Genomic DNA, 27591 nt, shown 5'->3' with positions numbered 1-27591 from the left:
GAAAACCTGGGCTCCCAGCAGAGGCACAAGCACTTCTGATTGCATTCCAAAGCAGGGCAGGAGGCATTTCTGGGGAGCGTGTCCTGCTGATGCTCTGACAGCTGCACCCAGAGCTGGCTGCAGTCACAGCTCATGCTTCAGTCATTGGCTCAACATTCCCAGCAAAATGTGGATTGAAATAAAGAATTGTTTTGTGTAATGAGCTGTGCATGAGGGCTCTGGTGACAGGACCTGAGGGAACAGCAGGAAGTGGTGCCAGGGGAGGGTTAGGGTGGATGTCAGGAAAAGGTTCTTCCCCCAGAGGGTGCTGGCACTGCCCAGGCTCCCCAGGGAATGGGCACAGCCCCGGGGCTGCCAGAGCTCCAGGAGCCTTTGGACAATGCTCTCAGTGGGATTTTTGGGGTGTCTGTGCAGGGCCAGGAGCTGGACTTGTTCCTTGTGGGTCTCTTCCAGCTCAGGATACTCTGTGATTCCATGAAATAACAACTTGGATTTATATAAAATAACAGCAGGAAACAGAAAATAACAGGATTCAATGAAATAACAACATGCACCATGGCACAAGCTGCTTCAGCATCCCTTGCACTCCCAAAGAGCACAAACCCTCCCTGCCCAGTGTCACAAAAACCAACACCAAGCTTTGGAAAAGGTCTCTGAGCTGCTGCAGCAGCTCCAGCTCAGAGCTGGTGAAGGCAAAGAGGTTCCTGCACCTGCTGTAAACCCCCTGTAAACACACCAAAATGTGACACACACAGGTGCCCTCAGCCAGGCTGCACACTTTTAACCATAAACATGTGAGACCCTGAAAGACTTTTGTGATTTCTGGGGGGAATACATTAAACCTGTGGTAGTGCTTCCCCTGTGGATTGTACTTCTGTTTCAGTTTCAGTTTACTGCAGCTTTTCCCCATCGTGTGAGAGGCAGAGCTGGCATTCCATTCCTCCAAAACGAGCAGGAAACACCCGTAAAGAGAGGCCTTAATGGAGGAGCAATCCACCTGGGAGGGCCTTTGGAGCTGCTCGAGAACCTGCTTCAGAACTTCAGCAGATTTTGCTAAAAAGGAAAGAGAGAAGAAAGACAGAGTTGAAATGCAGGATTTGAACCTTCATGTAGGGAATGAAAGGATGTTTGCAGGGACACCAGCAGCTCTGCCATCCCTCCCTCCCCACCAGCAGGAGCCCTCTGGAGGAGCCAGGCCTGAGCCTGCCTGGTGCAAATAAGTGATTTTGGGTGAGAATAATTAATAAAGGGGGTGGGATTGGATATCTTGTGAGGTCAGTGGCTCATTTATGAAATTTGCATTGATGGCCATGAAAGAGCTGGATGGCTCTTGGGTCACAGACTGGTTTGGGCTGCAAGGGACCTCTAGAACCACCCTGCCCAACCCCCTGCCACAGACAGGGACACTGCCTGCCACACCAGGCTGTCCCCACCTCGCAGAATTAGCCCCAGCTCGTGTTTCCCAGGGAGATCAGGAGGGATGGAGCAGTCCAAGGGCTGAGCACCTCAACTTCCCCCACCCTCAGGCCTCTCCTGCCCACCAGCCCCAAAACTAAACATTGAATTAAAATTAAAAATTAAAAGGAAAAAGCTCTCCCTACAACACCCCAAATAATTAAGTAATGATTACATAGTGTCAGGGGCTGCCCAGGGAGGGTTGGAGTGCCCATCCCTGCAGGTGTCCAAGGAATTCCTGGAGGTGGCACTTGGGGACAAGGTGGGGATCTGGCACAGGTTGGACTCCATGGTCTGGGAGGGCTTTTCCAGCCCCTGGATTCTACACAGCTGCCTCTTGCAAGCATGAGTGGGCTCCTGGGGCTCTCCTGTAATGCACAGTTAAAGATGTGATGTCTAAGCCAGCACAGTCAGGAAGCTGGATGTTTGGCAGACCTGTCATCAGAAGAGCACTTGGAACTGCATTAACTCCCAGGTTTAACAGTTTTTAAATCACTGCTTGATGGCTGATCTCTCATGGCTGTGCAGAGCAGCTACAGCCAGCAGCCCTGCACGTGAGCTCCAAACCCTTGGGGAAACCACATCCCAAAACCATGGAAATTATAAACTCCGTGTCTCTAATGTGAGCTGAGGCAGCTCATGGAGCTAACCACCCTGGATTTCCCTGTCCAGAGCAGCAGCTCATTGGGCAAACAGCCTGCACACAAAACCTCCTCCCCTAAAGCATCCCCCAGCCCTCCTTACCCTTGGACAGACCATGGAACTCCATGCTGCTTCAGAAATTGCATAAAAGTTGCCTCTGTCGTGATTAACTGTCCCCACGGCCTCTTGTGAAATTTTTTTCAAAGTTCCAGCTGGTCACACAGGGTTTGGTTCACAAAAGTGTTGCACATTATTAGATTTTCTGATAAAATGGGCTCTTTTGTGATTCAGAAAGCCTCTGCTCCTGCAGACAACTGGCATGCTCTTTGTTATTCACCCCAGAGAGGAGGCAGCCAAACTGGAGTGCACTCGGATGGAAAGAGGCATTCCCAATCAGAAATGCAGATGGAGCATCACTTGTGCAGTGCAAACAAAGCAGCCCCGAAGTTTGGGAATGGGCTGGAAGGACACGGCAGGGCTCGGGTGGGGTTTGCTGCCCTCGTCATCACCCTGAGAGTGAAAGCTCAGCGCTGCCCCACCCACGGGATGTGCTGCCAGGGAAGACCCTGGCTCTGAATCCTGCCGTGGTTTGGAACTTGTCGTGTTCAACTGGTGATAAAAGCTGGTTAAGGGAGGCAGAAACACCACTGAGCTTGGGAAACATCTCCAGGATTGAGTCCCAGCTGTGTCCATCCCCACCTGTCCCCAGCTCTGAGTGCCACCTCCAGGTGACACCTGCAGGGATGGGCACTCCAACCCTCCCTGGGCAGTGCCAAGGCCTGATCCCCCTTTCCAAGGGGAAATTCCTGCTGTGCCCACCCTGAGCTGCCCTGGGCATGCTGGGGCTGTGAAGAGGAGGGAGGGTGCAGCACTGCCCACACCTCTGCTGCCCTGCACAGAATCCCTGCTGGAAGGGACTCTGGGAATCGTCTGCTCCACGTCCTGCCAAAGCAGGGGCACCACGAGCAGGTGGCACAGGACCAAATCCAGGTGGGTTCTGGTCACGTCCAGCTGGGAAGGAGACTGCACAACCTCTGTGCCAGGACTCGCCTTCGCAGCCCTCCACTGAGCCCTCGCCAGTTGTTCCTCTTCTCCCTTGTCCTCAGAGGTGAAAACAAAAGCTCAAGCCCAAAATTAGGTTTCTGCGAAGGATCCAGCCCAGTAAAAACTGGAGCATTAAGGATTACAGTGAAAGAAACCAGGCATTGCAGTTGTGCAGGTCCAAGGTGTAGCTGCCCATTGGACACCATCTGCAGCTCCAGCTCCTGCCACTCTCAAAGTCAAGATGAAAAAGGAAAGAAAAAAGGTAAAAAACCCTGTAGAAACTTAAAGAACTTTCATGATTAGAAGAATTACTGTGTTCAGGGGACATTTCTTCAGGATGGAGTGTGCAACAAGCAAGAACAACTTCAGGGGAGAATGATCCATGTGGGGTTAGCACCTCAGAAATTCCCAGTACAACACCTCGTGTCTCCTACAACTCAGGTTATTTATGCACAGCAATGCAACATTTTGGGGCAAAACCTACATTTTCCACTATTCCCACCTGCTGAGAGGTCCCTGACAAAGCACAAGCATTTAGTGGTGTCCAGCCTTCCACAGGCACCACGTTCCTGAGGACACTAATAAATAATCCAAGTCTCCTCATCTCCTGCTGCCTGTTTTCCACCCCCCCTCCACTTTGCATTATGCAAAACAGCAAAACATTCTCATCCTTACAGCACCCCCCGTGAAAGGCAGGCGCTGCAAATATCAGAAAGGAGTATTGTCATAATGAGGTTAATGACAATAGGGTTTCCGATATCAAAGAGCCGACACGCAGCTGCTTTCCAGCGTGGAGCGATACAGCGCAGGGCTCCGTAATGAGGGGAGAGGCTTTTTGGGTTACGCATTTTAATGAGCCGCTAATCAGCGAGCGGCGATTTGCATTTCACAGCCGCTCCGATGGAACACTCTGCTGGGGAGGGGAAACCAGCCCAACTTCTGCGGGACTGGCACCGGGATGGCACCGGGACTGGCACCGGGATTGACACCGGGACTGGCACCGGGATTGACACCAGGAGCGCTCCGGGGATGGTTCAGAGACAGAAGCGTTCGGGACCCGCCAGGGGAGGCAGGGATGCTCTACCTGAGCCTCCTGACCTGCGGGATGAGTAGGAATAACCACCACGTGTTCCCTATCCCTTACTCCTCCTTTGTGCCTCCGTTTGCACCTCGGAGTAGTGAAGCACACCAGGGAGGGTGGGCAGGGCTGGGACAGGGTGCCCAGAGCAGCTGGGGCTGCCCCTGGATCCCTGGCAGTGCCCAAGGCCAGGCTGGACACTGGGGCTGGAGCACCTGGGACAGGGGAAGGTGTCCCTGCCATGGCAGGGGTGGAAAATGATGAGCTTTGAGGTCCTTCCCACCCAAACCATCCTGGGATTGTGGGATCTGGTGCAGCAGGGCTGTGGTGAGCTCTCAGCATCCCCTGCTCGTTCCAGCTCACTCGATGCAGAGCTGTACCTTAAGAACAATGCATTCCTCTATTAATGTTCCTTATGGGAGCCATAATCAGCTTCATTAGGAGTCATTATTATGGGAAAACCCTGGAAAAAACACCACGTACGGGGAGGCAGCGTGATCAATTAAAAACCCAGAATATGTGACTGATATTGACAGATGTTTACAGGAACTGCTGTGGGAGGTCCAGCAGCTGCCAGGGGCACAGCCCACCCTGTGCCCACTGCCCACCCTGTGCCCAGCCTTTTTGGGGGCAGCCAGACCCCTCTGCACCTCAGAGCACAGGGCATGGAGGGCACTGCTGTGCCCTGAAAGCGAGGGTGGCACAAACACAGGTGCCACCACCACCAGTCACAGTGTCCAGAATTGTCCCTCCACAGGAGATGCTGTGTCCCCATCCCTGCACCCTCACTGCCGCCCCTCCAGCCACAGAGCTCTCTCAGCAAACCGTGCAGGAGGATTTGTCTGAAGCCCAAAAATTTGACTCTTGCAGTCCAAACTGATAATGGCCATTTTGTGATGGGCTCATCTGGGTGGTTCAAAGCCTCAAACTAACAACCAGCAGTGCCCTTCGCTGTCCTGGCAGCCCAGATTTGTTATGGGATGGCACAGAAGGGGCAGACTGGGGTGGATGCACCTTTCACAGGCACACAGCCTCTGCCAGCAAAGGCCACAGCCAGCAGAGATGCCCAGGGGAGCCCCTGGGGTGGTCCCTGCCCAGCCCTGGCTGATGCCAAGAGCCCCTGGCAGGCTGCAGGGTGCCCTGGGCTCGGTGCCTGTGTGACTGGGAGCAGTTTTCTGATGCTCCAGGTCACACACGGCCCAAGCTGCAGCAGCACCACCCCCTTTGCCGAGGCTGAGCATCCTCACCCACAAGGCCCAGGAAATTACAGCCTCTGCTTGGTGAGATGATATTTTTAAGCCTTTACAAACAAGGGCTTGATCTTCCTAAGCAGTTTGGATCCTCTGTGCCACACACACTCGCAGCAGCAGCTGACTGGGCTCGGGGGCTGTCTGGCACAGCAGAGCAGGAGCTGGGCTGGGCAGGAATTCAGGCTGTGGTAGCCACTAAAAGCTTCTCCCAAGGCATCTGTGGGCTGGGAGCTGAGAGCTGTAATTCAGCAGCACTAATACATCAGCGCTGGGCAGTCAATAACATTGATTTTGGTGGGACCAGGGCTTCACTCCCCTGCAAAGAGTTGTTCCAGGAAGAGCTGGGAACGGGGAGAGCTCCGGGAACGCCGGAGCCAGCAGCTCCCAGGGAAGGTTTCCCATGGGAGCCAGTGCTGCCAAACCTACAGGGACCAGGGAGAAACACTGCTCCTTTATAAGCACAACCCCATCATTAACCCCACAGGAATTGTCCCTGCAGTCTCTAGGAAAAAAGGCATGGGGATCACAGAGATCACCCCAGTGCCCAGTTTAACACCAAGCTGAGGAAAGGCCTCGCACTGGGGCAGCTGATTTGTGCTTTACAAGAAGGAAAACAAAGTGCACAGCAATGTGGAACTTCAGGGGGAAGCAGAGTCTAAGGAAAAGACATTTTTATGTTAGTTTCTTGTAAAAATCATGTGGCACCAGGACCAGGGCAGTGATTGTCCCTCTGTACTTGGCAATGGTGAGGCCACACCTTCAATTCTGCATCCAGTTCTGGCCCCTCGGGAAAAGAAGGACATGGAGGGGCTGGAGCATGGCCAGGGCAGGGAATGGAGCTGGGAAGGGAATGAAGAATTCCTGAGGAGCTGGGTAGGGGCTGGAGAACTCCTGAGGAGCTGGGAAGGGGCTGGAGGATTCCTGAGAAGCTGGGAAGGGGCTGGAGAACTCCTGAGGAGCTGGGAAGGGGCTGGAGAATTCCTGAGGAGCTGGGAAGGGAATGGAGAATTCCTGAGGAGCTGGGAAGGGAATGGACAATTCCTGAGGAGGTGGGAAGGGGCTGGAGAATCCCTGAGGAGCTGGGAAGGGGCTCAGCCTGGAGCCAAGGAGGCTCAGGGGCCCTTGTGGCTCTGCACAGCTCCTGCCAGGAGGGGACAGCCGGGGGGTCGGGCTGTGCTCCAGGGAACAGGGACAGGAGCAGAGGGAACGGCCTCAGGCTGGGCCAGGGCAGCTCAGGGTGGGCACAGCAGGAATTTCCCCATGGAAAGGGGGGGTCAGGCACTGGAACTGCCCAGGGAGGGTTGGAGTGCCCATCCCTGTGGGTATCCAAGCAATCCCTGGAGGTGGCACTCAGAGCTCTGGGCTGGGGACAAGGATGGGGCACAGCTTGGGCTGGGAGGGTTTTTCCAACCCCAGGGGCAGGTCCAGGTCCCGCCCCTCCCCTGCTGCCACCCAGACCCAGCTCTGCTTCCTCCCTGGAGCCTGAGTGTGCTCACAACCACCCTGAGGCACCCCAGGTGCCCTCAGCCCATTTCCACTCGGAGCAGCAGAAGGCTCCAGTTGCCACTGAGCCTTCCCAGAGCCCTCAGGTCCATGATCAAATCAAGAGCTGCAGTCATTCGCATCAGCAAGCTGTAATCTCTTTTAAATAAAGAATTATTGCTTCCTCCTTCAGCAAGGACTTGGGTGAGCTGGGCTGGCTCTTCTCAAAGCACTGAGATACCCCAGCAGGGACTGGCAGCGTTCAAAGCAGGGGGTACAGCCAAGAAAAGGCTCAAGGAGGGCCTGGAGCACCAGGGCAGGGCATGCAGGTGCTCCCACAGGGCCTCTGCAGCTCTGTTCCATCAATCCCATCACATCCCAGCCTGGAGGGATCTCTGCTCTTGTGAGACACCCACCGAGCTCAGCAAGTGCCAGTGAAAGCAAACCCAGAAAAGGGACAGCTGCTCCTGCCAGGCCTGCAGCAGGAGAGGGGACACAGGAGCTGTGAGTGCTGAGGGCTCAGGAGAGGGGACACAGGAGCTGTGAGTGCTGAGGGCTCAGGAGAGGGGACATGGAGAGCTGTGAGTGCTGAGGGCTCAGGAGAGGGGACATGGAGAGCTGTGAGTGCTGAGGGCTCAGGAGAGGGGACATGGAGAGCTGTGAGTGCTGAGGGCTCAGGAGAGGGGACATGGAGAGCTGTGAGTGCTGAGGGCTCAGGAGAGGGGACATGGAGAGCTGTGAGTGCTGAGGGCTCAGGAGAGGGGACATGGAGAGCTGTGAGTGCTGAGGGCTCAGGAGAGGGGACATGGAGAGCTGTGAGTGCTGAGGGCTCAGGAGAGGGGACATGGAGAGCTGTGAGTGCTGAGGGCTCAGGAGAGGGGACATGGAGAGCTGTGAGTGCTGAGGGCTCAGGAGAGGGGACACAGGAGCTGTGAGTGCTGAGGGCTCAGGAGAGGGGACACAGGAGCTGTGAGTGCTGAGGGCTCAGGAGAGGGGACACAGGAGCTGTGAGTGCTGAGGGCTCAGGAGAGGGGACATGGAGAGCTGTGAGTGCTGAGGGCTCAGGAGAGGGGACACAGGAGCTGTGAGTGCTGAGGGCTCAGGAGAGGGGACACAGGAGCTGTGAGTGCTGAGGGCTCAGGAGAGGGGACATGGAGAGCTGTGAGTGCTGAGGGCTCAGGAGAGGGGACACAGGAGCTGTGAGTGCTGAGGGCTCAGGAGAGGGGACATGGAGAGCTGTGAGTGCTGAGGGCTCAGGAGAGGGGACATGGAGAGCTGTGAGTGCTGAGGGCTCAGGAGAGGGGACACAGGAGCTGTGAGTGCTGAGGGCTCAGGAGAGGGGACATGGAGAGCTGTGAGTGCTGAGGGAACAGCACTCAGGGCTGGGGTGAACAACCCCAGAGTGGTTTGGGTGGAAAAGGGCCTTAAAGATCACCCTCAAAGTTCCCCTCTGCCACGGCAGGGACACCTCCCCCTGTCCCAGGCTGCTCCAAGCCCTGCCCAGCTTGGCCTTGGGCACTGCCAGGGATCCAGGGGCAGCCCCAGCTGCTCTGGGCACCTGTGCCAGGGCCTGCCCACCCTCCCAGGGAAGGGTTTCCTCCTTACACCTGATTTAAATCTCCCTTCTGGTAGTTTAGGACGTTTAAACCCTCAGTCTGAGGGCTTGCAGAGCTGAGAGTTTTTGAGGAAGCAGCCGGTAGATGGCAGGGCTGCAAAGCCTGATAACATCGCTGCTAACACTCCTGATCACATCACAAACCTGATAACACCCCGGATCACATCACATCGCTGATAACATCCCTGATAACATCACTGATCACATCATTGATAACATCCTTGATCACATCCCATCCCAGATAACATTCCTGATAACAGCCCATCACTGATCACATCCCTGATCCCATCACACCCCTGATAACATCCCATCCCTGATCACATTCCTGATAACATCTCATTACTGGTAACATCGCTGATAACATCTCATCCTCGATAACATCGCTGATCACATCGCATACCTGATAACATCCCACCCCTGATAACATCCCACCCTAGATCACATTCCTGATAGCATCTCATTACTGATAACATCCCTGATGACATCCCATCCCCAATCACACCCCCTGGCTGGCTCCAGCAGCACGAGCAGACAGACAGACAGACCCTGTAATCCCCGCTGCTTTCATCCTTTAACTGCCCTAACGGGATCTGCTGGGACATCTCAGGAGATCTTGAAGCCTCACAGCTGGAGGATTACCCTTAGCACCCCAAACAGCCCGGATCAGGCAGATTTCACTCTAAGCTGATATTCAAAAGCAAATCCAGTGGAGCTTCTGAAAGTGCAGATAATTTCTGTGCAGTGATAGCCAGCTCGTTTCAGGCATCAGACAATGTGGAGGTGTTGCCATCAACACGTGTGTGAAATGGTGAAGAAAATGAAGCGGTGAAGAAAGCCTCTGCCAGTGCCTGCTTCCAATCCCACAGGAAAGAAATATCCTCTTCCCTACCTCCATCACTTTTTCAGTAAAATAAATCCAGAATTTCCCTTCACACTGCACCTTCTTCATGATGTGGCTGCCCACTAATGCCCACAATGCCATTTTTAGACATTGCAGGAATTTTAATTTAGACATTGCAGGAATTCCACCTCAGAGGAGGAATAACCAGGGCTGCTCACTCCTGGCTGAGCAGCAGCAGGTGATGCTCCTGAGGGCAAGGGAGGGACCCAGGGAATGACCCAGGGAGGGACCCACGCCACCTCAGCTGTGGCTGGGGACACACCTGAGCTCCAGGATTCAGGACATGCCTTCTGTTCACCAGCAGCTCTACCATCTGTACTTTTATATTTACCCAACTTTCAGAGCTTCGGGAGAACCTTATCTTGAATTTAAAGGTATTTCTAATGCTACTTTAAGGCAATACAGTTGATTTCTGTATCAACCCATTTCCTCTCAGCACGGTGATTTATTTCACTCTGCAGTTGCCAGTTCCTGCGTGGGACTGAGCTCCTTTTCCCCTCTTTCCCACAGGACCTGCAGCAGGGATTGCTCGGAGCTCAGCCAGGGCTGGAGTGTCCCAGCTGCTGTCAGAGTCCTGGGGTCTGTGCACGCCTGGGCCCTGCCAGAGCACACCCACAAAGGGCACTCACAAAGCCCAGAAAAGACATTTCTTGGCTTTGGCCTCATCCCCGTGGAGCTGCAGCCCTAAGTGCCCATCCCTGAGGGGCTCCAGCTGTAAATGCAGGTCCCACTGTGGATCTGTGGGCACAGCCTGGCACAGAGCCCTGCCTGCTCTCCCACAGCTCTGCTCCAGCCATGGCATCCCAAAACCAGCCCTGGGAAGAAATTCCTCCCTTTTTTTTTTTCTTTAAAGCATTTAAGAGGGAAAAAGCAGCAGCAATTTTCTCCCTGCTTTCCTCACCTTTTCTGTGCATTAATCCACATTGAACCTCTGCATCTTGGCAACTTTCAAGTACACAGGGAGGGTTTTAGCCCATTTTGGGAGAGCTGGCTGTGCCAGACAAATCCAGGCACCCCCAACCCCCCCCGGGCTTTCCAGCAGACTCCTCCCAGCTTCACATCAGCCTCAAAAATAGTAATTTAGAGAATTTAACTAAAAAATGGCACATTATTGCTCACACATGGGCTGCTTTCCTCAGAGCCAGCAATGGGAACTCACGCAGGGTCTCAATATTCAAATTAAATCCAAATTAAAGAGACTTTTCCTGCTCTCAGACACTCGCATCAAGCTGCCCACATCACCTGGGGCATGAACCTGCAGGTGCTCCCCCCTCTGCTCCCAAGAAAGGGCCTCCCCACTTCTGAGAGGTTCAGGGTAAGCTCCCAGCAACTCCAGGGAAGGGAATGGGAGGGATAAATCCATCCTGTCCAAATTTCCACCCCTCAAATAAACCCCAAAATCAGAATCCCTGCACACAGCACACAGCTTAGAGGTTGTGGTGAGTTTAAAACATCCAGGGTTATGCTCCAGTGTTTCACTTACTGGGAGGAGCCCATCAGATCCTCAGACATGCCCAGGACAGGGAAACTCTCCCTGAGCCTGGATCCTCACACAGAGGAGCTTCCTGAGCCAGGATCCTCACCAGCCCTGGATCCTCACACACAGGAGCTTCTGCACAGCTGCTCTTGTGCACCAGGGAACAGCCCCCAGCAGGAGCAGCCCCTGCTTCCTTGGGGCAATCCCAAAAAGCCTTGGCCAGGCAGGAGCCCCCAGGTGAGTCCTGGCTGGGATTATTGTCCCCAGCTGGGCAAAGCCTGCTCCTCCTGACAGCGTGAGCAGCACCTGGCACAGCCCTGCTGCCCTGCAGGGGAAGGAACCCAAACCTGGCTGTTTCTGACCCCTGCACCCCCAGGGCAGGGATCTGGGGGGAGTTCTGGGGGTGCTGCATGGCTGGGGACACAGAGAGCCACAGGATCCCAGAACTGATCAGGCTGGAAAAGCCCACCAAGGTCACTGAGCCCAACATTCCCAGGTGCCACATCCACAGGGCTGTGAAATCCCCCCAGGGACGGGGACTCCAGCCCTGCCCTGGGCTGCACAACAAGGAATTTTCCCAATATTTAACCTAAACTTGCCCTGGTACAACTTGAGGCCATTTTCTCTTGTCCTGTCTTGGGAGAAGAGACCAAAGCCCACCCAGACCCTCCTTGCAGGGAGTTTCAGGGGGCAAGGAGGTTCCTTCTGATCCCCTTGGTGGGTCCCAGGTGGGCTGGTGGCTCCTGGGCTGGGGTTCCTGCTCCCAGGGCACTCATGGGGCACATGCAGAGTCCTCTGAAATGAATAAATACAGTAATTTCCACTTTTGATTGAAGTATTGCTCCTTCTAAGCTGGGATCTCATCTGTCCAAGCTGGGGCACTCAGCAGCTCCTCTGGTTTGTGTTTGGATCCAAAATCCACGAGGAATTCCCTGAGCAGCAAATCCCACTTGCCAGGGCAGCCAGAGCACGAGGTCCAGCACCAAACAATGAAGGTTTGCTATAGAAAACATGGAGAAAATTGCATCAGCAGGAATAATTAATCCCAGGGAAAACTTACCTGGGGTTGTTGTGCATTCTCCATAACTCACCTTTTTAAAATCAATATTCTAAGTTGTGTCCACATGCAGAGAGGGTTTGGTGGAGCCCTCAGGCTGTTTTGTTCCAGGGATTGGGTCTGGTGGGCTCAGTGTTTTATAGGGACTGGCTGAAGCAATCCCAAACCTGTGGGAAAGGCAGCTCCAGGGCTGGAACATTAGAAGGAAATGTGCTGTTGTGTGGAACAAGTGATTATGTGGCATTAAAGAGGCAATCAGATGCTCCTTGTGCTGCTGTAGGTGAGGAGCAGAAGCAGGGTGGTGGGCGAGGTGAGAGGTGGTTGATGCTGGAATGTTCCCTGCGAGCCACTGCTGGAACCATCCTGGAATATTGCACACAATTCCTGGCAATCCATACAGGAAAATCCAAAATGCTGGTGGCAGCGTGGCTGAGGCAGTGAGGGATCACTGCCTGCTCCCGTGGGAGGATGGACACCCGGGGAGGGGAGGGGTGTGCAGTGGTCACACCTGGCACAGTGAGGGGTGGCACCAGCCCGGGGTCTGCAGGAGCTGCAGCGCCTCAGGCCGGGAGCTCTCAGCTTCCAGGGAGTCAAATGCATCATTACTGGCCTTGCTGAATATTTGGAAATCCCAGGGAGAAATCCCAGAGTCCTTCAGGCTGGAAAACTCCAGAGTCCCAGCTGTGCCCCATCCTCACCTTGTCCCCAGCCCAGAGCTCTGAGTGCCACCTCCAGGTGACACCTGCAGGGATGGGCACTCCAACCCTCCCTGGGCAGTGCCAAGGCCTGAGCCCCCTTTCCATGGGGAAATTCCTGCTGTGCCCACCCTGAGCTGCCCTGGCCCAGCCTGAGGCCGTTCCCTCTGCTCCTGTCCCTGTTCCTGGAGCACAGCCCGACCCCCCGGCTGTCCCCTCCTGGCAGGAGCTGTGCAGAGCCACAAGGGCCCCTGAGCCTCCTTGGCTCCAGAAGGCCAAGGGACAAATAAAGAGCATTTTGTCCCTTTGAGTATTGTGCCAAAAGAAGCTTTAGGATGCTCAAAACCACAGGTGACTTGAGGAGCCTTGGGAAGGCACCAACCCCCCTGCCTGGGTCACCTGTGCTGGGCTGGACAGAGCCCTGAGGGAGCAGCCTGGCACTGCCAACCTCTGAAAGGCATAAAATCAGGTTATTTTTCTCCCCCTCTTCTAGATCTATTCTTTTTCTAATTAGAATTTATTAATAAAACTGAAACCCAGCACAGCTGAGGGGTCGGTACCTTCCTTGGCAAGGGATGCAGGTGATGCAGATGCAGGTGATGCAGATGAAGATGCTGCTGCAGAAGCTGCCTCACACCCCATCCCTGCACTGGACCTGGCTCCTGGAGCATCAGGACTCCAGGCTGGGAAAGGAACCTCCCCTCCAAAGCTCTGCTTGATTGAAGCAGTGTGAGGGCAGCTGTAAAAGCTGACAGCTTTATATCCACTTTTTAAAGACAGGACAGAGGAGTTCCTCAGCCACTCCAATCAATTTTTGCCTTTTCTTTGTGCATGAAGAGTTCTGGGTAAATTGCATCGAGGTGTTTCAAACTGCTGAATAGCTCCAGGTGAATTTTACAGGTGTCAGCTGCTGTCCATAAACTGTCCAAGAGTCCTATAAAAGGCTGGGAAACAAGAGCAAAATTAGGAGATAAATCTATCACTTCAGAAGTAAATAAACAAGTGAAGTGTATTTGCAGTGTTACTTTTCGGCAGATCACTGGCCTGGAGCAGCGCAGGTCACAAACACCTTTTGGCACTGCTAATAACCAGGATGCACTAATGAATTAATGGAAACATCCCCCAATTCTTGCTTTCTTGGGTTTGTGATGTCAGCCTGGCCAGCTTCACTTCAGTGCTGATGCACTGAGCATAAGGATTTCTTTTCTTAGTTTATTTCATGTTTAAATTTCACAGCTATTACACTACAATAAAAGCAATAAATAATAAATAAGCTCTTACCAACATCACACATAATTTCTGGAAGTCCAACAGATAAAAATGTGAGCCTTATAAAAACTGAGCACCTGACTGTGAACTAAATTCAAGCAGCAAAACACAGATTTTGCTTGCTAGAAAAACAACAGAAAAACAGATTGTGGATATAATCCCACCCAAAAGAAAGCAGACAAAATAAAATCCATTATTTAGTGAGTTCAAACCATACCTGGGCAGGTCTCTGGGGCACTGACACCTGGGATCACTCAGTTTACCTCAAAAGAAACTGAGGCCTGCTTTGGTTTTTATCTGGTTTCCTTCTGTATGTGCTATTTGTGTTCAGCCAAAGTTCATTTCTTCATGAAGCTGCTCAGGCAGGAATTCCAGCCCTCTCCACAAGTGATGGAAAATGATAGAGAACCTGGATGGAAGGAGACAGCCTTTGGGATGGTGGGATCCACCTGGGTGTGGATCCTCTCTGCTCTGGGATCTGCCTGCAGTGCCCAGGATCCCAGAGGGGAAAAGGAAAGGGAAAGGGAAAGGGAAAGGGAAAGGGAAAGGGAAAGGGAAAGGGAAAGGGAAAGGGAAAGGGAAAGGGAAAGGGAAAGGAAAGGAAAGGAAAGGAAAGGAAAGGAAAGGAAAGGAAAGGAAAGGAAAGGAAAGGAAAATTTCTCTCACAGTGCCCTCATTTTGCTGGCCACAGGTGGGGTCCAGCCAAAGGTGCCCCTCGCTCTCCATGTGGTTGGAACTGGAGGATCCTGAAGGTGGTTCCCAAGCCAAACCAGTCTGTGATTCCAGGATTGATTCTAGGATGTGAACTTCCCAAAACCCTCCTCCAATTTCCATTCTCATGCCAAGAGCTCACAATCAATTCTCCCTCATGGGCACATCCCTGTGTCCTGTTGGATATTGAGACACCGCTGGCTGCAAGCCAGCATTTCATATAATATTTAATATTTCATTTCCTATTTCATTTCCTATTTCATTCCTCTAGAATACTCACAATATTTTACCTGGTAACTTTTTTTTTTTCCATACTTCACGTGCGGCTCAATGGGAGCTGAGTTACTCAAGTCAGTTACAGGTTCAGAATAAACTGGTTTGTATTTATTATTCTCATCCTTTGCCAGGACAGGGACACGGGAAGTGCCGTAATTGAAGCAGATAACTCCGACTTTCACTCCCTGCGAGCGCATTGTCATGCACATACATCTTGATTAGACCATTTGCCTCGTGAAAAGGAAGCATTTTTGTGCCGCGGTGTCTCAGATAATTTCCAGCCGAGTCTGCCGGCGGAGTTCTCCGCTAGCAACATTTCAATTCGATATTCTTCCGGCTGCCGTTTATGTTTCCCGAGTGCTGGCGCTCCCTCCCTCGCCGTACCTGTCTCCGTGGCGGGTCGCGGCGCTCGGGCCTGCGGGCGAGCATCCCCTGGCGCCGCTGCCGTGTGCCGGCATCCCCGGCAGCGCTCCCCGGCCCTGCGGCTGCCGTGCTCCCTGCCGGAGCTGCTGCCGCATCCTCGCTTGAACTCGTGGTCACACAGCCAGTGCCAGCAGGGCTCCGAGCCCGGGGATTGCGGCCCCTGCGCAGACACAGGTCCTTGAGGAGGGGGCAGCGCTGCGGTCCATGTCCCCTCACGTCCCTGACACTGCCGCTGAGGCGTTTAACCCCAGCGCGGGTGCTTTAAGGGGCTGCAGCAGAACACACCGACCTCTCCCGAGGAGGGCAAGCACGTGGGAAACACAGGGTGTTTTGAGATGTTTAAAAAGTGACAGAAAGAGAGGGGCACAGTTAATTTCCAAGCCTTACAGCGCTTCTGAGGGGTGCAACAAAAACTGAAGGGTGAAGGTTTTGGGAGAGCATCCCCTGCGTCCTCGGGAACATCACGTGGCTCTGGAGGAATCTGCTTGATAAACATTTTGTGGACACGGATTTGTCTCAAAAGGACACCACCTCAGCCCGCGTGTGAGAGGGAGTAGCTGTCAATGAAGGAAGTTGCCGCTGTTCTCCGGCAGAACGCTCCTCGGCTTGCGGGAGGTGTCGGGCTGGGCGGAATCCGCAGCGCTCGGGCCTGGAGCAGCCGGCTCTCCCCGGCTCTGCCTCCTGCCTTCATCCCTGCTGACTCCACAGAGCCCACAGAGACGTTTTATCCCGTCCAGTCAGGAGCACTTTTTAAAATGTGTGCGTTTTCCACAGTTTTCCAGGCATGTATACAAAAGGAATGGCCCAAGCCATGCACTCAGGATACTGCAAAACAATTAAAGTCCAAATCCCTCAAATAGGACCCTCTGAGACCCCTTTGGATGATTCCTGCTGGGTCCCCAGACCTCAGGGCCGCCCTCCCAGCCCCAGGCCAGGCATGGAACCCCTTGCCCAAGCCCTGAGCTGAAGCAGCTCCAGCTGCTCCATCCCCATGGCAGGGGTGCCCCGGGACACTGGGGAGGAGGAGCAGAGCTGTGCTGACTTTTCTAGGGCTAGCCCAAACTTTCCCACCTGCAGCACATCTGGGCAGCTGTTCCCCAGAGCCCTAAGCAGCAGCTGAGCTTGCCCGTGGGTGAGCACAGCAGAAATGACCCCGAGAGGCTGCCCTGGCCAGAGGCAGCTCCGGGTGGTCACCTGTGCGTGGGGCAGCCTTGCCCCTGGCCACTGCCCATCCCAGACACGGCTCTGACATGCTCCAGACACCACAGCCAGGCTCCTGCCCCACTGCCCGCAGCCTCCCTCCTCTCCCGACTGCCAAACCCTTCCTTGTACAAATTAAACCCAAACCGGAGAGGAGCTGCCGTCAGAACAAACCTGGGGGTGAATGTTCCCTGAATTTACAACCGAGGCCAACACTGATAGGTTTATTTTTCACAAATGTAGCTCCAGTCCTAAACCCGGGCTTCACTTCCCTGCAGGAATCTGCTTGACTTGGAAACCGCTACTTTTTTTTTTTTTTTTTTTTTTTCTAAATACCTTCACATCTTGTAGCTGCACATCCCTCACAGAGCTGCTGGAGCTCTAGGAAGTATCCGTGGTAGCGGAGAGCTCGCTGAAGATCTCAGCAGTTATCCCTCCTCGAGGATTAACCAGTGCTGCGGGAGTTCCCGGGCTAAACTGGGAGAGGGAGGGGAAGGAAGAGCAGAAATAAACAAAATAAAACCTCTCGCAGCCAGTCGCGTTCTTTGCGCATCGCCCGCGCTTCAAATCAAAGCGCAAAGCAGCCGGGAAGTTCTGGGAGCCCAGCGCGGCCGGAGCCGCCCCAGGATGGCCCGGGAGGAGGGCGCCGGGCACCGGCCGCGGCCGGCCGGGGCAGTTCCGAGAGCTGCCAAGCTGTGAGCGGCGCCCGGGCGGCAGCTCGCGTCCCGCGGAGCCAGGAGCGGTGAGTTCCCGCCGGGGCACTCCCGGCGCTCGCATCCCCGCGGGACAAACTGTTGCGTTTCTGGAGCGCGGCGCTGCGCGGCCGGCGGTGGCTCCGCGGGCCGGGGTGCGGGAGGGGAACCCGCGGCGTCCCGGGACGGAGCGCGGGGCGGCCGCGGGGATGCGCGGCGGGGCCGGGACGGGCCGAGGTCGGGGCCGGCCCCCCCTGCGCTCCCCCCGGGGCCGCGCCGCCGATTCCGCCCCCGCGGGCGCCCCGCGCCTCCCGCCCGCCCCCGCGCAGCGGAGAGCGCGGGGGGGGCGCTTGCGCACTGCTGCGCCCCGCGCACCGCCGGGCCCCCCCGCGCCGCGGCCGGGCTGCGCTGGGCGAGAAGTGTATTAAAGCGCGGGGAGCTCCGCACACTCCGCTCCGCCGCGCGCGCTGCCCTCCGCGCGCCCCGGCCACACCCGCGCAAGGTAAGCGGCCGCCCGCGCGCGGGGCTGCGGGACGGGGCTGCGGGACGGGCCGCGCGCGGGGGAGCTCCCGCTGCACCCGGCACGGGATCTGCGCGCAGCCTGCGCGCCCCGGCGCGGCCGCGGCTGTCCCGCCGCGCGGGGGCTCGGCCGCGCCGGCGGCTTTGCGCGGCGCGCAGGTAGCGCGGCGGGGATGCTGCGCGGCCCTGCGCGGGGTGGGAAGGGTCTCCGGGGCTTTTTCCCCCCCTCCCGCGCTCGGGAGGGGAGAGCCGAGCGCTGCCGGAGCCGCCGCGCCGAGGTGGCCGGGCTAAAAGGCAGAAAGCAATTAAAACTCCTCCTTTCGGATTAACAACCAAAAATTGATCGATCTGTCAGGAATACTGTTGATTTATGAAAGGTGCTTATTTCCTTGGTATGGAGAATTTTATGTTCTCTAGGTGAAACTGAGTTCACCCAGCTCCAGAGTAGATTGATGTTTTAATAAAAATAAATAAAGGGAAAAAGCTCGCCCGGTCTTTGGGGACATCAACTCTCAAATCGCGGAGTTAGACTAACAAATCAAGTCGCATTATCTTTACATTTCACATCTTTTAATCTAAGAAAATGTAAAAAAATTAATTAAGTTTAAAAATCGCGGGCAGCGCCGCAATCTTTATGACCTCAAACTTTTAACGCGAGGTTAAAAAAAAAATTAAAAAGTTGAAATAACAAATAATCAGTGGTTGCCCGCGGATGTGCGGGGGGAGCGGGAGGCGGCGGGGCCGGGGGCGCGGAGCGCGGCCGCCCGCGCAGTGTCCTGTAGATGGCACACGGTCCCCACGCTACAGAGCCTTGGCGGCGGCGAGAGGGGATCTGCCGAGGGAAGCGGCCATCCCAGCACTTGTTGTTTACCCAGACCGGGGCGTTCGGAAATCCACTGGAAATTCACGCCCGAGGGGCGCGGGGAGCGCCCCGCTCTCCCGCCCGCCGCCCGCGGCCGCGGGACTTGCGCGCCGGCGGGATGCGGGAGCGCGGCTTGCGGGGCCGATGTCGGGGAGCGCGGAGCGGGGGAGCGGCCCGGGGGGCCCCGGCCGGGCCGGGCGCCCCGACACGTTTGTCTTTGCAATGTAAATCGCGGCGGGACAAATTGCTTATTAACAGTCGGGAAGAAGCGGCGGTTTCCCTCTTTCTTCTTTTCTTTCCCTGTTTTCATTCCGGCATGGCCCCCAGCTACGCTCGGGGCAGCCTCACCGCCCAGCAGTTTTCCCTTCATTTCAATATCCTAAAGAAAATGCAAATCACCACGCTGTGGCCTTTTTAAAAAGTTAAATTAGCAACAGCTTTAAGTGACTCCATTAGCATGGAAAACATACAAATGTTTAATGTGGGAATAGCCCGGCTTTTGGAGCCCTGCGAGCGCGGCGAGGCGGTGGGCTGGCGCCGAGCCCGGCCCGGGGGTCCCCCGGTGCGGCACCCCGGGACCCGCAGCGGGGCCACTGGCCGGGGGAGGCACCGGGGGGCTCCCGCAGCTCCCCGCTCCGCAGGCGTGAATTATTTACAGAGCGCTGCGGCTCGCGGGGAAATTGCCAGGCAGCTCGGGGCGAGGGGACGGGGACCGTGCCCGGTGCGGGTGCCCCTCGGGGGTCCCTGTCCCGCAGCCGGGGCAGCGCCGCGCTGCCCGACCCGGGGCCGCCGCGGCGCTCCCGCAGCTCCGCCGTGCGGGAGCGGGCTGCGCTCACCCGGCCGGCCCGGGGCTCCGCCGCGCTCGCCTCGGGGACAGGAGTCCCTGTGACAGCGGCAAGTTTTGCTCCGCCAGTGCGGCGGCAGAGCAGCCCGTAGCGCGGGGCTCCGCCGGTTCCCCGCGGCCGCTCCGCTCCCGCACCGCGGGCATTTCCCGTGCGCTGGCGGAGGATGTTCCCGCATCCCTGCAGGGCAGAGCGAGCCCTGACCACGAAAGAGTTAAGGTTTCTATTATTCAGTCGAGGTCTTGTTAGGATGTAATCTGCATTTTCTAACTACTGCGTAATAAAAAGTGAGAAGTTTTGAGACACCTTTCTTGATTATACCTTTGGCGATACTTTAGGTTTTACATTTAATTTGCATTTTGTTCTTAGTGAATATTGAAGTCTTGAGTGGAGGATTGAATTTTATTAGGACATCTGGACTGACAATATCAAATCAGACACCAACGTCCCAAAGCATGCTAAAATTTCAGAGTTAATTAGAACGAAGTGTGTTTAATTAAAGCCAATTATAATATCTGAAATTATCTGATCGATCCTTGTTTGTTCAGTTGGAGTCAGTTGATATTGTTCCCGCCGCACGATGGGACCTGTCCGGCCGCCAGCTCCCCGCGGCCCCGGCTGCGCGCCCGCGCTCTTCCGCGGGGGCGGCTGCTGCTCCGCCCGCGCGGCTCCGGGCCGCCCCACGCCCCTGCCCGGGGCCCCGGGGGGCAGAGACACGGCGGCCCCGCAGCACCCCCGGGCCCGGCCCCGCATCCCGCGGGGAGCGGGAGGGCAGCGCCCGCGCCGCGCCCTCGGGCCGCCGGGAGCCGGGCAGCGCCCGCGGGGACTTTTCACCGAGGAAAAGCTCCCGTTGGGCGCACGGCTAGCAGGGCTGGCGCTCGGGCACGGCGGAAGTTTAAGCCTTTTTTTCCTTTTATGTTTTTCCCTTTTTAAATATTTTTTTTATAACTAATTTTGATGTAACAATATCGGGGCGCAGGGCCGCGGCAGCGCGCCGGGGGCAGCGCAGGGCCGAGAGCCAGTTCGGGTAAAACAGCCCTGCACCCACAGGGAGTTCCGTGACCCCGAGCCGGACACACCAGGCGGCCGCGCAGCCTGGCCGAGAGCCGCGCAGGGGCGCGGGAGGTGCGCGGCCGGCGGGCCGAGGGGACCCAGGGCCACCGGGCACGGCCAGAGGCAGGGACAGGGACAGGAACAAGGACAGCGACAGGGACAGGGACAGGGACAGGGACAGGGACAGGGACAGGGACAGGGACAACCTCCCCGAGCCCGCGGAGCCGCTGCCCGCCCTGCGGTGCCTGCGCGGGGCGCGGAGCAGCTCGGCCCCCCGGCCATCCCCACGCCCCGCGGGGCGGCCGGAGCGCACCGCGCGCCCTGCAGCGGGCCCGGGATGCTCAGGAATGCGAATGCAAGCTCCGAAACGAGCCCGGCGCGGGTGAATCCGTCCCGAAAGGCGAGCGGGCGGGCGGCGCGGGGCTCCCGGCCCTTCCCGCACCCCCTGCCCGTGCCGGGGCCCGCGCTGGCGGCGGGGCCGGGGAGCCCCAAAGCGGCGGCGGCACCGCCCGGCCTCGGCCCCGCTCCGCTGCTGGGCCTCGTTCGGCCCCTGCCCCGGGCCAAGGATGCGCGACCCCCCGCGCAAGGGCCGGGCTGGGCCCCGCGGCGCTGCGCCCCCGCGGTAGGCAGCGCCGGCCCGGGAATGAACGGCCTGAAGCGGCGGCCGCGGGGCCTGAAAACACGCGAAAATACCAATTTACCCGAAAACACCGAATTCTCCCTCCTGCAGCACGGGAGTTTGTAGAGGTTTGCTTCGGTTATGCCGGGCATAAATTACGCCCGGTGTAACCCAGCTCGTTGGTAATGAAGGTGCCTTCCAACAATAAAATTGAAATACGGACCTTGGCGAGCTGCGGGGACCCGGCCGAGCCCCCCGAGAGCGGGGCCGGGGCCGCCGCTCCCCGCTCCCACCGCAACTTCCCGCTGGGAAAGTTTGTGCGGTGGGAAGCGCGGAGCTGGGCAGTTCGGGGCCGGCCCGCGGCCGAGGAAATAGCGAAATTACCAAAATCACGCTCTCCAACTTGGCCGATTTAAACCGTGAAATGAGAAATAAATAAGAAATAATAATGGGGGGGGGAGAGGAAAAAAAAAAAAAGTGAAATGATTGAGATAATAGTTCCGAGGGGATTGTCCCGAGGGGGGAAAAAAATAAAATGATAAAGTTTCGGGGGATACTCTCGGGGCGGCAGGGGATCAGTGCTCAGGCCGAGCCCGGCCGCCGTGCGGGGCAGGAGGGCGCGCTGCGGGGGCTGCCCGGCCGGGGGGCGCGGAGCGGGGCCGGGCCGGGGGACAGCTGCGCTGCGGCCATCTGAGCGGCTCCGCCGTGACATCTGGGAGCCTGCTGGTGTGTGGCACGCGCATCGCTTGATGTCGCTATTTAAATGCAAATTTGCGGGGGGATCACTGAAGCCTCACCCCGTAAATTCACACAAAAGGGAGACTTGGCGCCGGAGGAGGAGGAGGAGGAGGAGGAGGAGGTGGAAAAGGAGGAGGGCCGCGGAGCCGGGAGGGCTCGGGCCGCCCCCCGCAGCCGCGCACACCCCCGGCCCGCCCGGCGCCGGCCGCCCCGCGCAAGGTGCGCTGCGAGCGGGGCCGCGCTCCCGCACCCGCGGAGGGCCCGGGGCCGGGGGGGACCGGCCCCGCTCCCTTCCCTCCCTCCCGGGCCGGGAGCTGCCGGGAGCGGGATGCCGGCCTGGGAGCGGTGCGGGGCAGCAGCAGCAGCAGCCCGGGCGGGCTCCCGGCAGCTCCAGCCAGGCAGAGTGACAAAAAAAAAAAAGAAAAAAAAAAAAAGAAAAAAAAAGAAAAAAAAAAGATAAAGTTGGTGAATGATAAAGACCGTATTTTCCACGCTTTGGGTGCAGGACCAGATGATCTAGAAAATGAGCTGAAATAGATTCAGGCTCAGAGCCTGTTGTGAGGAGCAGCTGATTCCCCCATTCCTGGCCAGATGGCTTCTGAACACAGATTTGCATTCATTTTCGCTTAATATCGTCCAAAATAGTGGGGCAGCTGCATTTGTTGTCAAAAAGGTTTAAAACTCCCTTTCTTTCTGGGGCAGGATCGTTACCTTATGTGATGGGCTTATGGAACTTTTTTTTTTTCTCCCCTCCTTAGTCAACAGTATCAGATTTAAAAGGATTTGTTTTAAAACCTTCTAATTTGGTAATCAGATTTAAATCGCCTTGGCGCGTGTAATCTGAATTAAAGATACTGTAAATGATTTTAAGCTTTCGTTAGCGGAGGGGAAGCACCAAGTTCGGCGTTGTTCATTTGAGGAAATATCTTGCAATAATAGCGGCGTTGGGCATTTTTTACCTTATTTTTATCAGGGAGAATTTTGCGGGCTGGGGGGACCCACAGCCCCCGGCGCCCGCTCCAGGTCCCCAAACGTGTCGGTGCCACCGAATGCCACCGCGAGCATGGCATTGTTTGGGAACTTTGGTGTCTCTCTCTGCGCGATAAAAGTGTTTGGGTTTGTAATCTGCTCTACTGTACCTCAGAAGCTCCGGGCTGATTATGAATACAGGAATTTTCTTTTAATTTCTCATGAATAGTTTCCATACACTTTGATTTAAGGTTATTAACATTCTATAGACAGTGGCATCTTTAATATGTGGCGATCGCTTCTAAAGACTAATCTCATTACCCTCAAATAGTCATAAAATATGATTTTATTATACTTACGTATTTAATTAGACGGCCAGCAATGTAATGGATTTTGAGATCGGGTAGAGCAACAGCTTTGATAATTCACTTATCTTTGGCAATAGTCATTAACCCCCAACACCAGCAAAATAGATTGCTTTCTAACACATCCTTTTTTTTTTTTTCCCCTCTTTTCCCTCACCCCTTGGAGAAAGGGGAACCTGATAACGCAAATCGGACTTTCGATTTTCACCGATTCATTCAGATGTGAACGCCGATTTTCCCCGAGTTCGGGAAATATTAACGCGGGGACGTGGGAAATTCACAAAAATAAACACCAAAAAAATTAAAAAGAGATTATTAAAAAAATAGTACAAGGAAGTCGTAGCCCACACTGGGCGGAAAAGGCTCATCACTTCAGGAGAAGATATATAGATACGACATGTAAATATATAAAAATTACATCAATATGTATAAAATACCAGTATATATAAGAATATCAATATATTTAAAAATCAATACACTACAAAAATCAATATACATCAATACACCGATATATCCCAATATAAAAAACGTACACAAACACGTAACGAGAGATGTAAATATATATATTTCTACGGAGACACACGAGCACAGATGGCCGAGGCGGACGGGGAGCCGGGGCTGGCTTTGCGTGCGCACAGCGAGTGTCACGCACAGGTATCCCTGCCCGCGTCCGCTCCCTATTTATGGCGGGGGGCGCACCCTGCATCCCACCCTTTGTCCGGCCCGAGCCCCGCCGCGCCCCCTGCTCGCGGGTCAGCCCGCGCCCCCTCCCCGGGGCCGAGCGCTGCCCGTGTCGCTGTCGCTGTCGCTGTCGCTGTCGCCGCTGGGGGGGGGGCGGGGGGGGGCCGGGCGGGCGCGCCGCCGGACCCCGCGCTCCATATATGGGCGTGGCCACGCCCTCTTGGCGACGTCATCAGTGACGCCACGTCTCCCGCGGCGGCGGGGGCCCGGCTCCCGGGGAAGGGGCGCGCTCCTCGGGGAGGGAGGGCCGGGCTCTGCGCGCCTCCGTCCATTCCGCGAGCCGCCACGGGCCCGCGCCCCGTTCTCCCGTGTGCCCGGCAACACCTCCGCGGTAATCAGGATTTTTTTTTTTTTTTCCCCCCCGTTTATTTGTCTTTTGGAGCAGGAGAGCCTTGCCAGAAAGTGGTCGATTCAGCAGTGTCCTGAAGCTTTTTTTTTTTTGCCGAGCCGGTTTTTACTAGGATGACACCACGTTGAGCGCGTCTGCAAACAACAACAACAAAAATATTTATTCTTTTTTCCCCCCCTCCCCCCCTAAAAAAAAGCCACCTCGCAGTGTCGCCGGCTGCAGTTATACTTTTTCCTTCTTTTTTTTTTTTCTTTTCTTTTTTTTTTTTTTTTAAACCACCAAACTGGAACGCCATCCAACTCGCCGCACAGAAGTACTCAGTAAATTGTTTATGTCGTGCCAATACAGGACAGATTGAAGAAGGAAGCAAGACTTGAACTGGGCTTTTCTCCTACTGATCACAGGGAGTAAAGTCATCTCTTATATTCCAGTCGCCAAGGAGAGAGAGAGAGAGAGAAAATCAAGCAACAACCAACCCACCCCGTATCTGACATTTCCCTCAATTTTAACCCCTTTTGGTTAGGAGCTGGTTTTGCCCAAATTTGTTTTAATGTTTGGGATTCAGGAAAATATACCAAGAGGTGGGACGACCATGAAAGAAGAACCGCTGGGCAGTGGGATGAACCCCGTCCGCTCATGGATGCATACTGCTGGGGTAGTGGATGCTAACACGGCCGCCCAAAGGTACGTCTGCCAAATCCTCTCCCGGCGGTTTTCTCCTCCTGTATTTCTCATCCCGGCCGTAAATCCCCCCCCCCTTAACTCCCCCCCCCCCGCCCGCCCCGTATCAGTTACAGCCTCTCCGCTCCGCGCCGCTCCGCGCTCCCCGCATCCCCCCGCATCCCCCCGCGGCCGCGGAGCCTGCGCGCCCCTTCCCGCCGCTCTCACCCACGCCTTGTCTTGTTTTCTCCCGCAGCGGCGTGGGGCTGGCTCGGGCACATTTCGAGAAACAGCCGCCTTCCAATCTCAGAAAATCCAATTTTTTCCACTTCGTCTTAGCTCTGTACGACAGGCAGGGACAGCCGGTGGAGATTGAGAGAACAGCTTTTGTGGACTTTGTGGAGAAAGAGAAAGTAAGTCTGCCAGTTTTCTCAATATTTTTTTTTTTTTTTGCCCCCTGAATTTTTTAAGCGTAATTGAGTGGAGCAGAGCTCGTGGCCAGCCCGGCAGCTCTCCCGGCGCTCCAGCGGCGCCCACGCCACGTGCGGCTCCCCCCGGTCTCACGGCCGCTCCGAATAAACCCCGGGGTTACAAACTTAGCGCCGCGGCCCCGGCTTGTTTTAAACACCGGGAAAACGGCAAAACATGACATATTTGCACCGAACTAATGACATCATCAGCGCTCCACACCAGGAAAGAAAAAAAAAAAAAAAAAAAAAAGGAGACCGTGGGCTGAATTTCTGCAAACTGTTAATTCCGAGCCGCTTCAGGGACGAGAAAAATGGGCAGCAGGAGGAGGGCGATATTTTTCATGCTAAATGTAATTATTTATCGTTGCTTGCAGGAGCCAAACAATGAAAAAACTAACAATGGGATTCATTATAAACTTCAGTTATTGTATAGCAATGGTAAGTTGTCGTTCTCTCATTTTTGAGCGCCTGTGTGCCTCAGAAAAGTCTGATTTTCCTTCCGAGGCCTTTTTTGGGGGGGAGCAGGGGGATAAAGGGTCTAAAGATTTCGAGATTAAAATTACACGCGTGTAAACACGGCTCTTTCCTTGGCATATAAGGAAAACAAAACATAAAGGATCGATAAGTCAATGGTACTTCACATGATTAACCGGTTGGGCTTGAAGTGGAAAGTAAAAAAGGGGATCGATGGCTGCTCGGGCACAGCGGCACTTTTCAGAGACTTTTTTTTTGAGTTTGGGAATTGATGGCAATTATTGGGAGCGGGCAGAGCGGAGCCCCGGCCCGGCGGAGCCGCTTCCTCGGGCGCGGAAAACCCGCGGGGGCCGCTCCGCGCCCGCGCCCCGGTCCCACGCGTTCCCCGGGGCCGGGGGGGCTGGCCGGGCCACGACCCCCGAGCGCCGGGCTCAGCACACCCCCGCCACCGGCTGGCTCCTGGCTAATTTTTATCATTATTCATTTTTTTACTTTTTAAAAAAAAAAATTTGAATTTTCCCCTGCAGCCGGCGCGGGGCCGATCCCTGCCCGCTGCGGTTAATTGCCTGACCTCATCCTTTCCTTGTGGGACTGGGGGGGTTCGCTGCCGAAATCCTGATGGGAATTTTGGCTGTGCTTTCCCTCCGCAGGAGTCAGGACGGAGCAGGACCTGTACGTTCGGCTAATAGACTCCATGACCAAACAGGTGAGAAAGTTTACGCTCTCCTTGCCGCGCGAGTTCCCAAGTTTGTGTTGTGCCCGTGCTTGGGAGGGTGGGGGGCGAGCAAACCGGCGGAGCGCGCCCGCCTTCCATTTACCTGAGCGAGGAAAGCGGGGAGCCGCCGATTACCGGAGGATATTTGGGAAAGAGAAAACCGTGTGCTGCTGCTTTTCGAGGCAGCGTTGAGATCATTCCGTGGTGTGTGTGGCATGGAGGACAACGTCATGGGAACAGATGTTTGATATAATTAATTTAGCGAGGGAGAAAGGAAAGGGAAAAAAAAAATCCCACCGAGTTACCCAGATTTATTTTAAAAAGCACTTTCCCCCCTCTGTAACTTTTTTTTTTTTTTTTTGGCGATATTTTTCCTCGGTGAGGAAAGGGCAGCCCCTTCTCCACACTCCGAAACTGGCCGGGATTAGTCCTTTTTCTTTTATAACGCGACCATCCAGTAACGCGAGACGTTTATTTGGATTTAAAAGTTAAATGTGCTGAGGTGAAAAGTCATCTTGTTCTCCTCTAGTCCATATTCACCTCTCAGCCCCCCATCTCCATAATTCAAACTCCATGCTCCAGGGGTCACCCAAACCCGTCCATTTCCCTGAGATCAGCTTCTGTTTCTTCCTCAAACCTCTGTCATACCTTGTAAATAACATAATTACAAGCAGTTCCTTATTAAATTATTTAACCTGTCCTGGTCAACTTTTCCGATGATAACTACGTGTTATCAGCGTTTCACCACAGCAATTATAGACACAGAGCTTGGGATTTAATCAACTTTATTTCTTTTTTCATTATTTTAATTTTTTTTTTCCGGAGAGACATTTCACGACTTTTTTTTTTTTTTTAATTTTGATTTATTAAAAATCTTTTGTGGGAATAGGGAGGAAGGTGAGAATGGGGAATAATTTCCAGTGTTCTGGAAATCAGATCCCAGCGATG

The 27591-nt window shown here is 55.3% G+C and overlaps 1 protein-coding gene and 2 long non-coding RNA genes across 8 annotated transcripts in view; 1 reads left to right on the top strand and 2 right to left on the bottom strand.

The window, feature by feature from the left end:
- Positions 1-335: 335 nt before the first annotated feature.
- Positions 336-11103, bottom strand: LOC135305918 (uncharacterized). 2 transcript variants are annotated; one of them, XR_010366913.1, is made up of 3 exons: positions 10951-11103; positions 1631-1823; positions 336-1053 (listed from the first exon to the last, which is right to left on the bottom strand). It is a non-coding gene; the product is annotated as an uncharacterized LOC135305918 (long non-coding RNA). The 2 variants fall into 2 exon arrangements; XR_010366912.1 differs by lacking the exon at positions 10951-11103 and adding an exon at positions 2200-2567.
- Positions 11104-13193: 2090 nt separating this feature from the next.
- Positions 13194-17165, bottom strand: LOC135305917 (uncharacterized). Of its 2 annotated transcripts, none has more exons than XR_010366910.1 (3): positions 14632-15337; positions 14183-14374; positions 13194-13640 (listed from the first exon to the last, which is right to left on the bottom strand). It is a non-coding gene; the product is annotated as an uncharacterized LOC135305917 (long non-coding RNA). The 2 variants fall into 2 exon arrangements; XR_010366911.1 differs by lacking the exon at positions 14632-15337 and adding an exon at positions 16912-17165 and having other exon boundaries at positions 13195-13640.
- Positions 17166-24557: 7392 nt separating this feature from the next.
- Positions 24558-27591, top strand: part of EBF3 (EBF transcription factor 3) — a 119181-nt gene continuing 116147 nt past the window's right edge. For all 4 annotated transcript variants that reach the window (XM_064431607.1, XM_064431605.1, XM_064431606.1 and 1 more), the window contains exons 1-4: positions 24558-25008; positions 25241-25397; positions 25829-25892; positions 26579-26634. In XM_064431607.1, coding sequence (XP_064287677.1) covers positions 24875-25008; positions 25241-25397; positions 25829-25892; positions 26579-26634 — 411 coding nt within the window. In that variant the 5' untranslated portion in view covers positions 24558-24874. The remainder of the gene's footprint in view (positions 25009-25240; positions 25398-25828; positions 25893-26578; positions 26635-27591) is intronic.

The sequence above is a fragment of the Passer domesticus genome, chromosome 8 (genome assembly GCF_036417665.1).
Source record: "Passer domesticus isolate bPasDom1 chromosome 8, bPasDom1.hap1, whole genome shotgun sequence".
In the NCBI taxonomy this organism is placed as follows: Eukaryota; Metazoa; Chordata; class Aves; order Passeriformes; family Passeridae; genus Passer; species Passer domesticus.
Note: the sequence above shows the minus strand (reverse complement) of the source record. Positions and strands in the feature narration are given on the sequence as shown.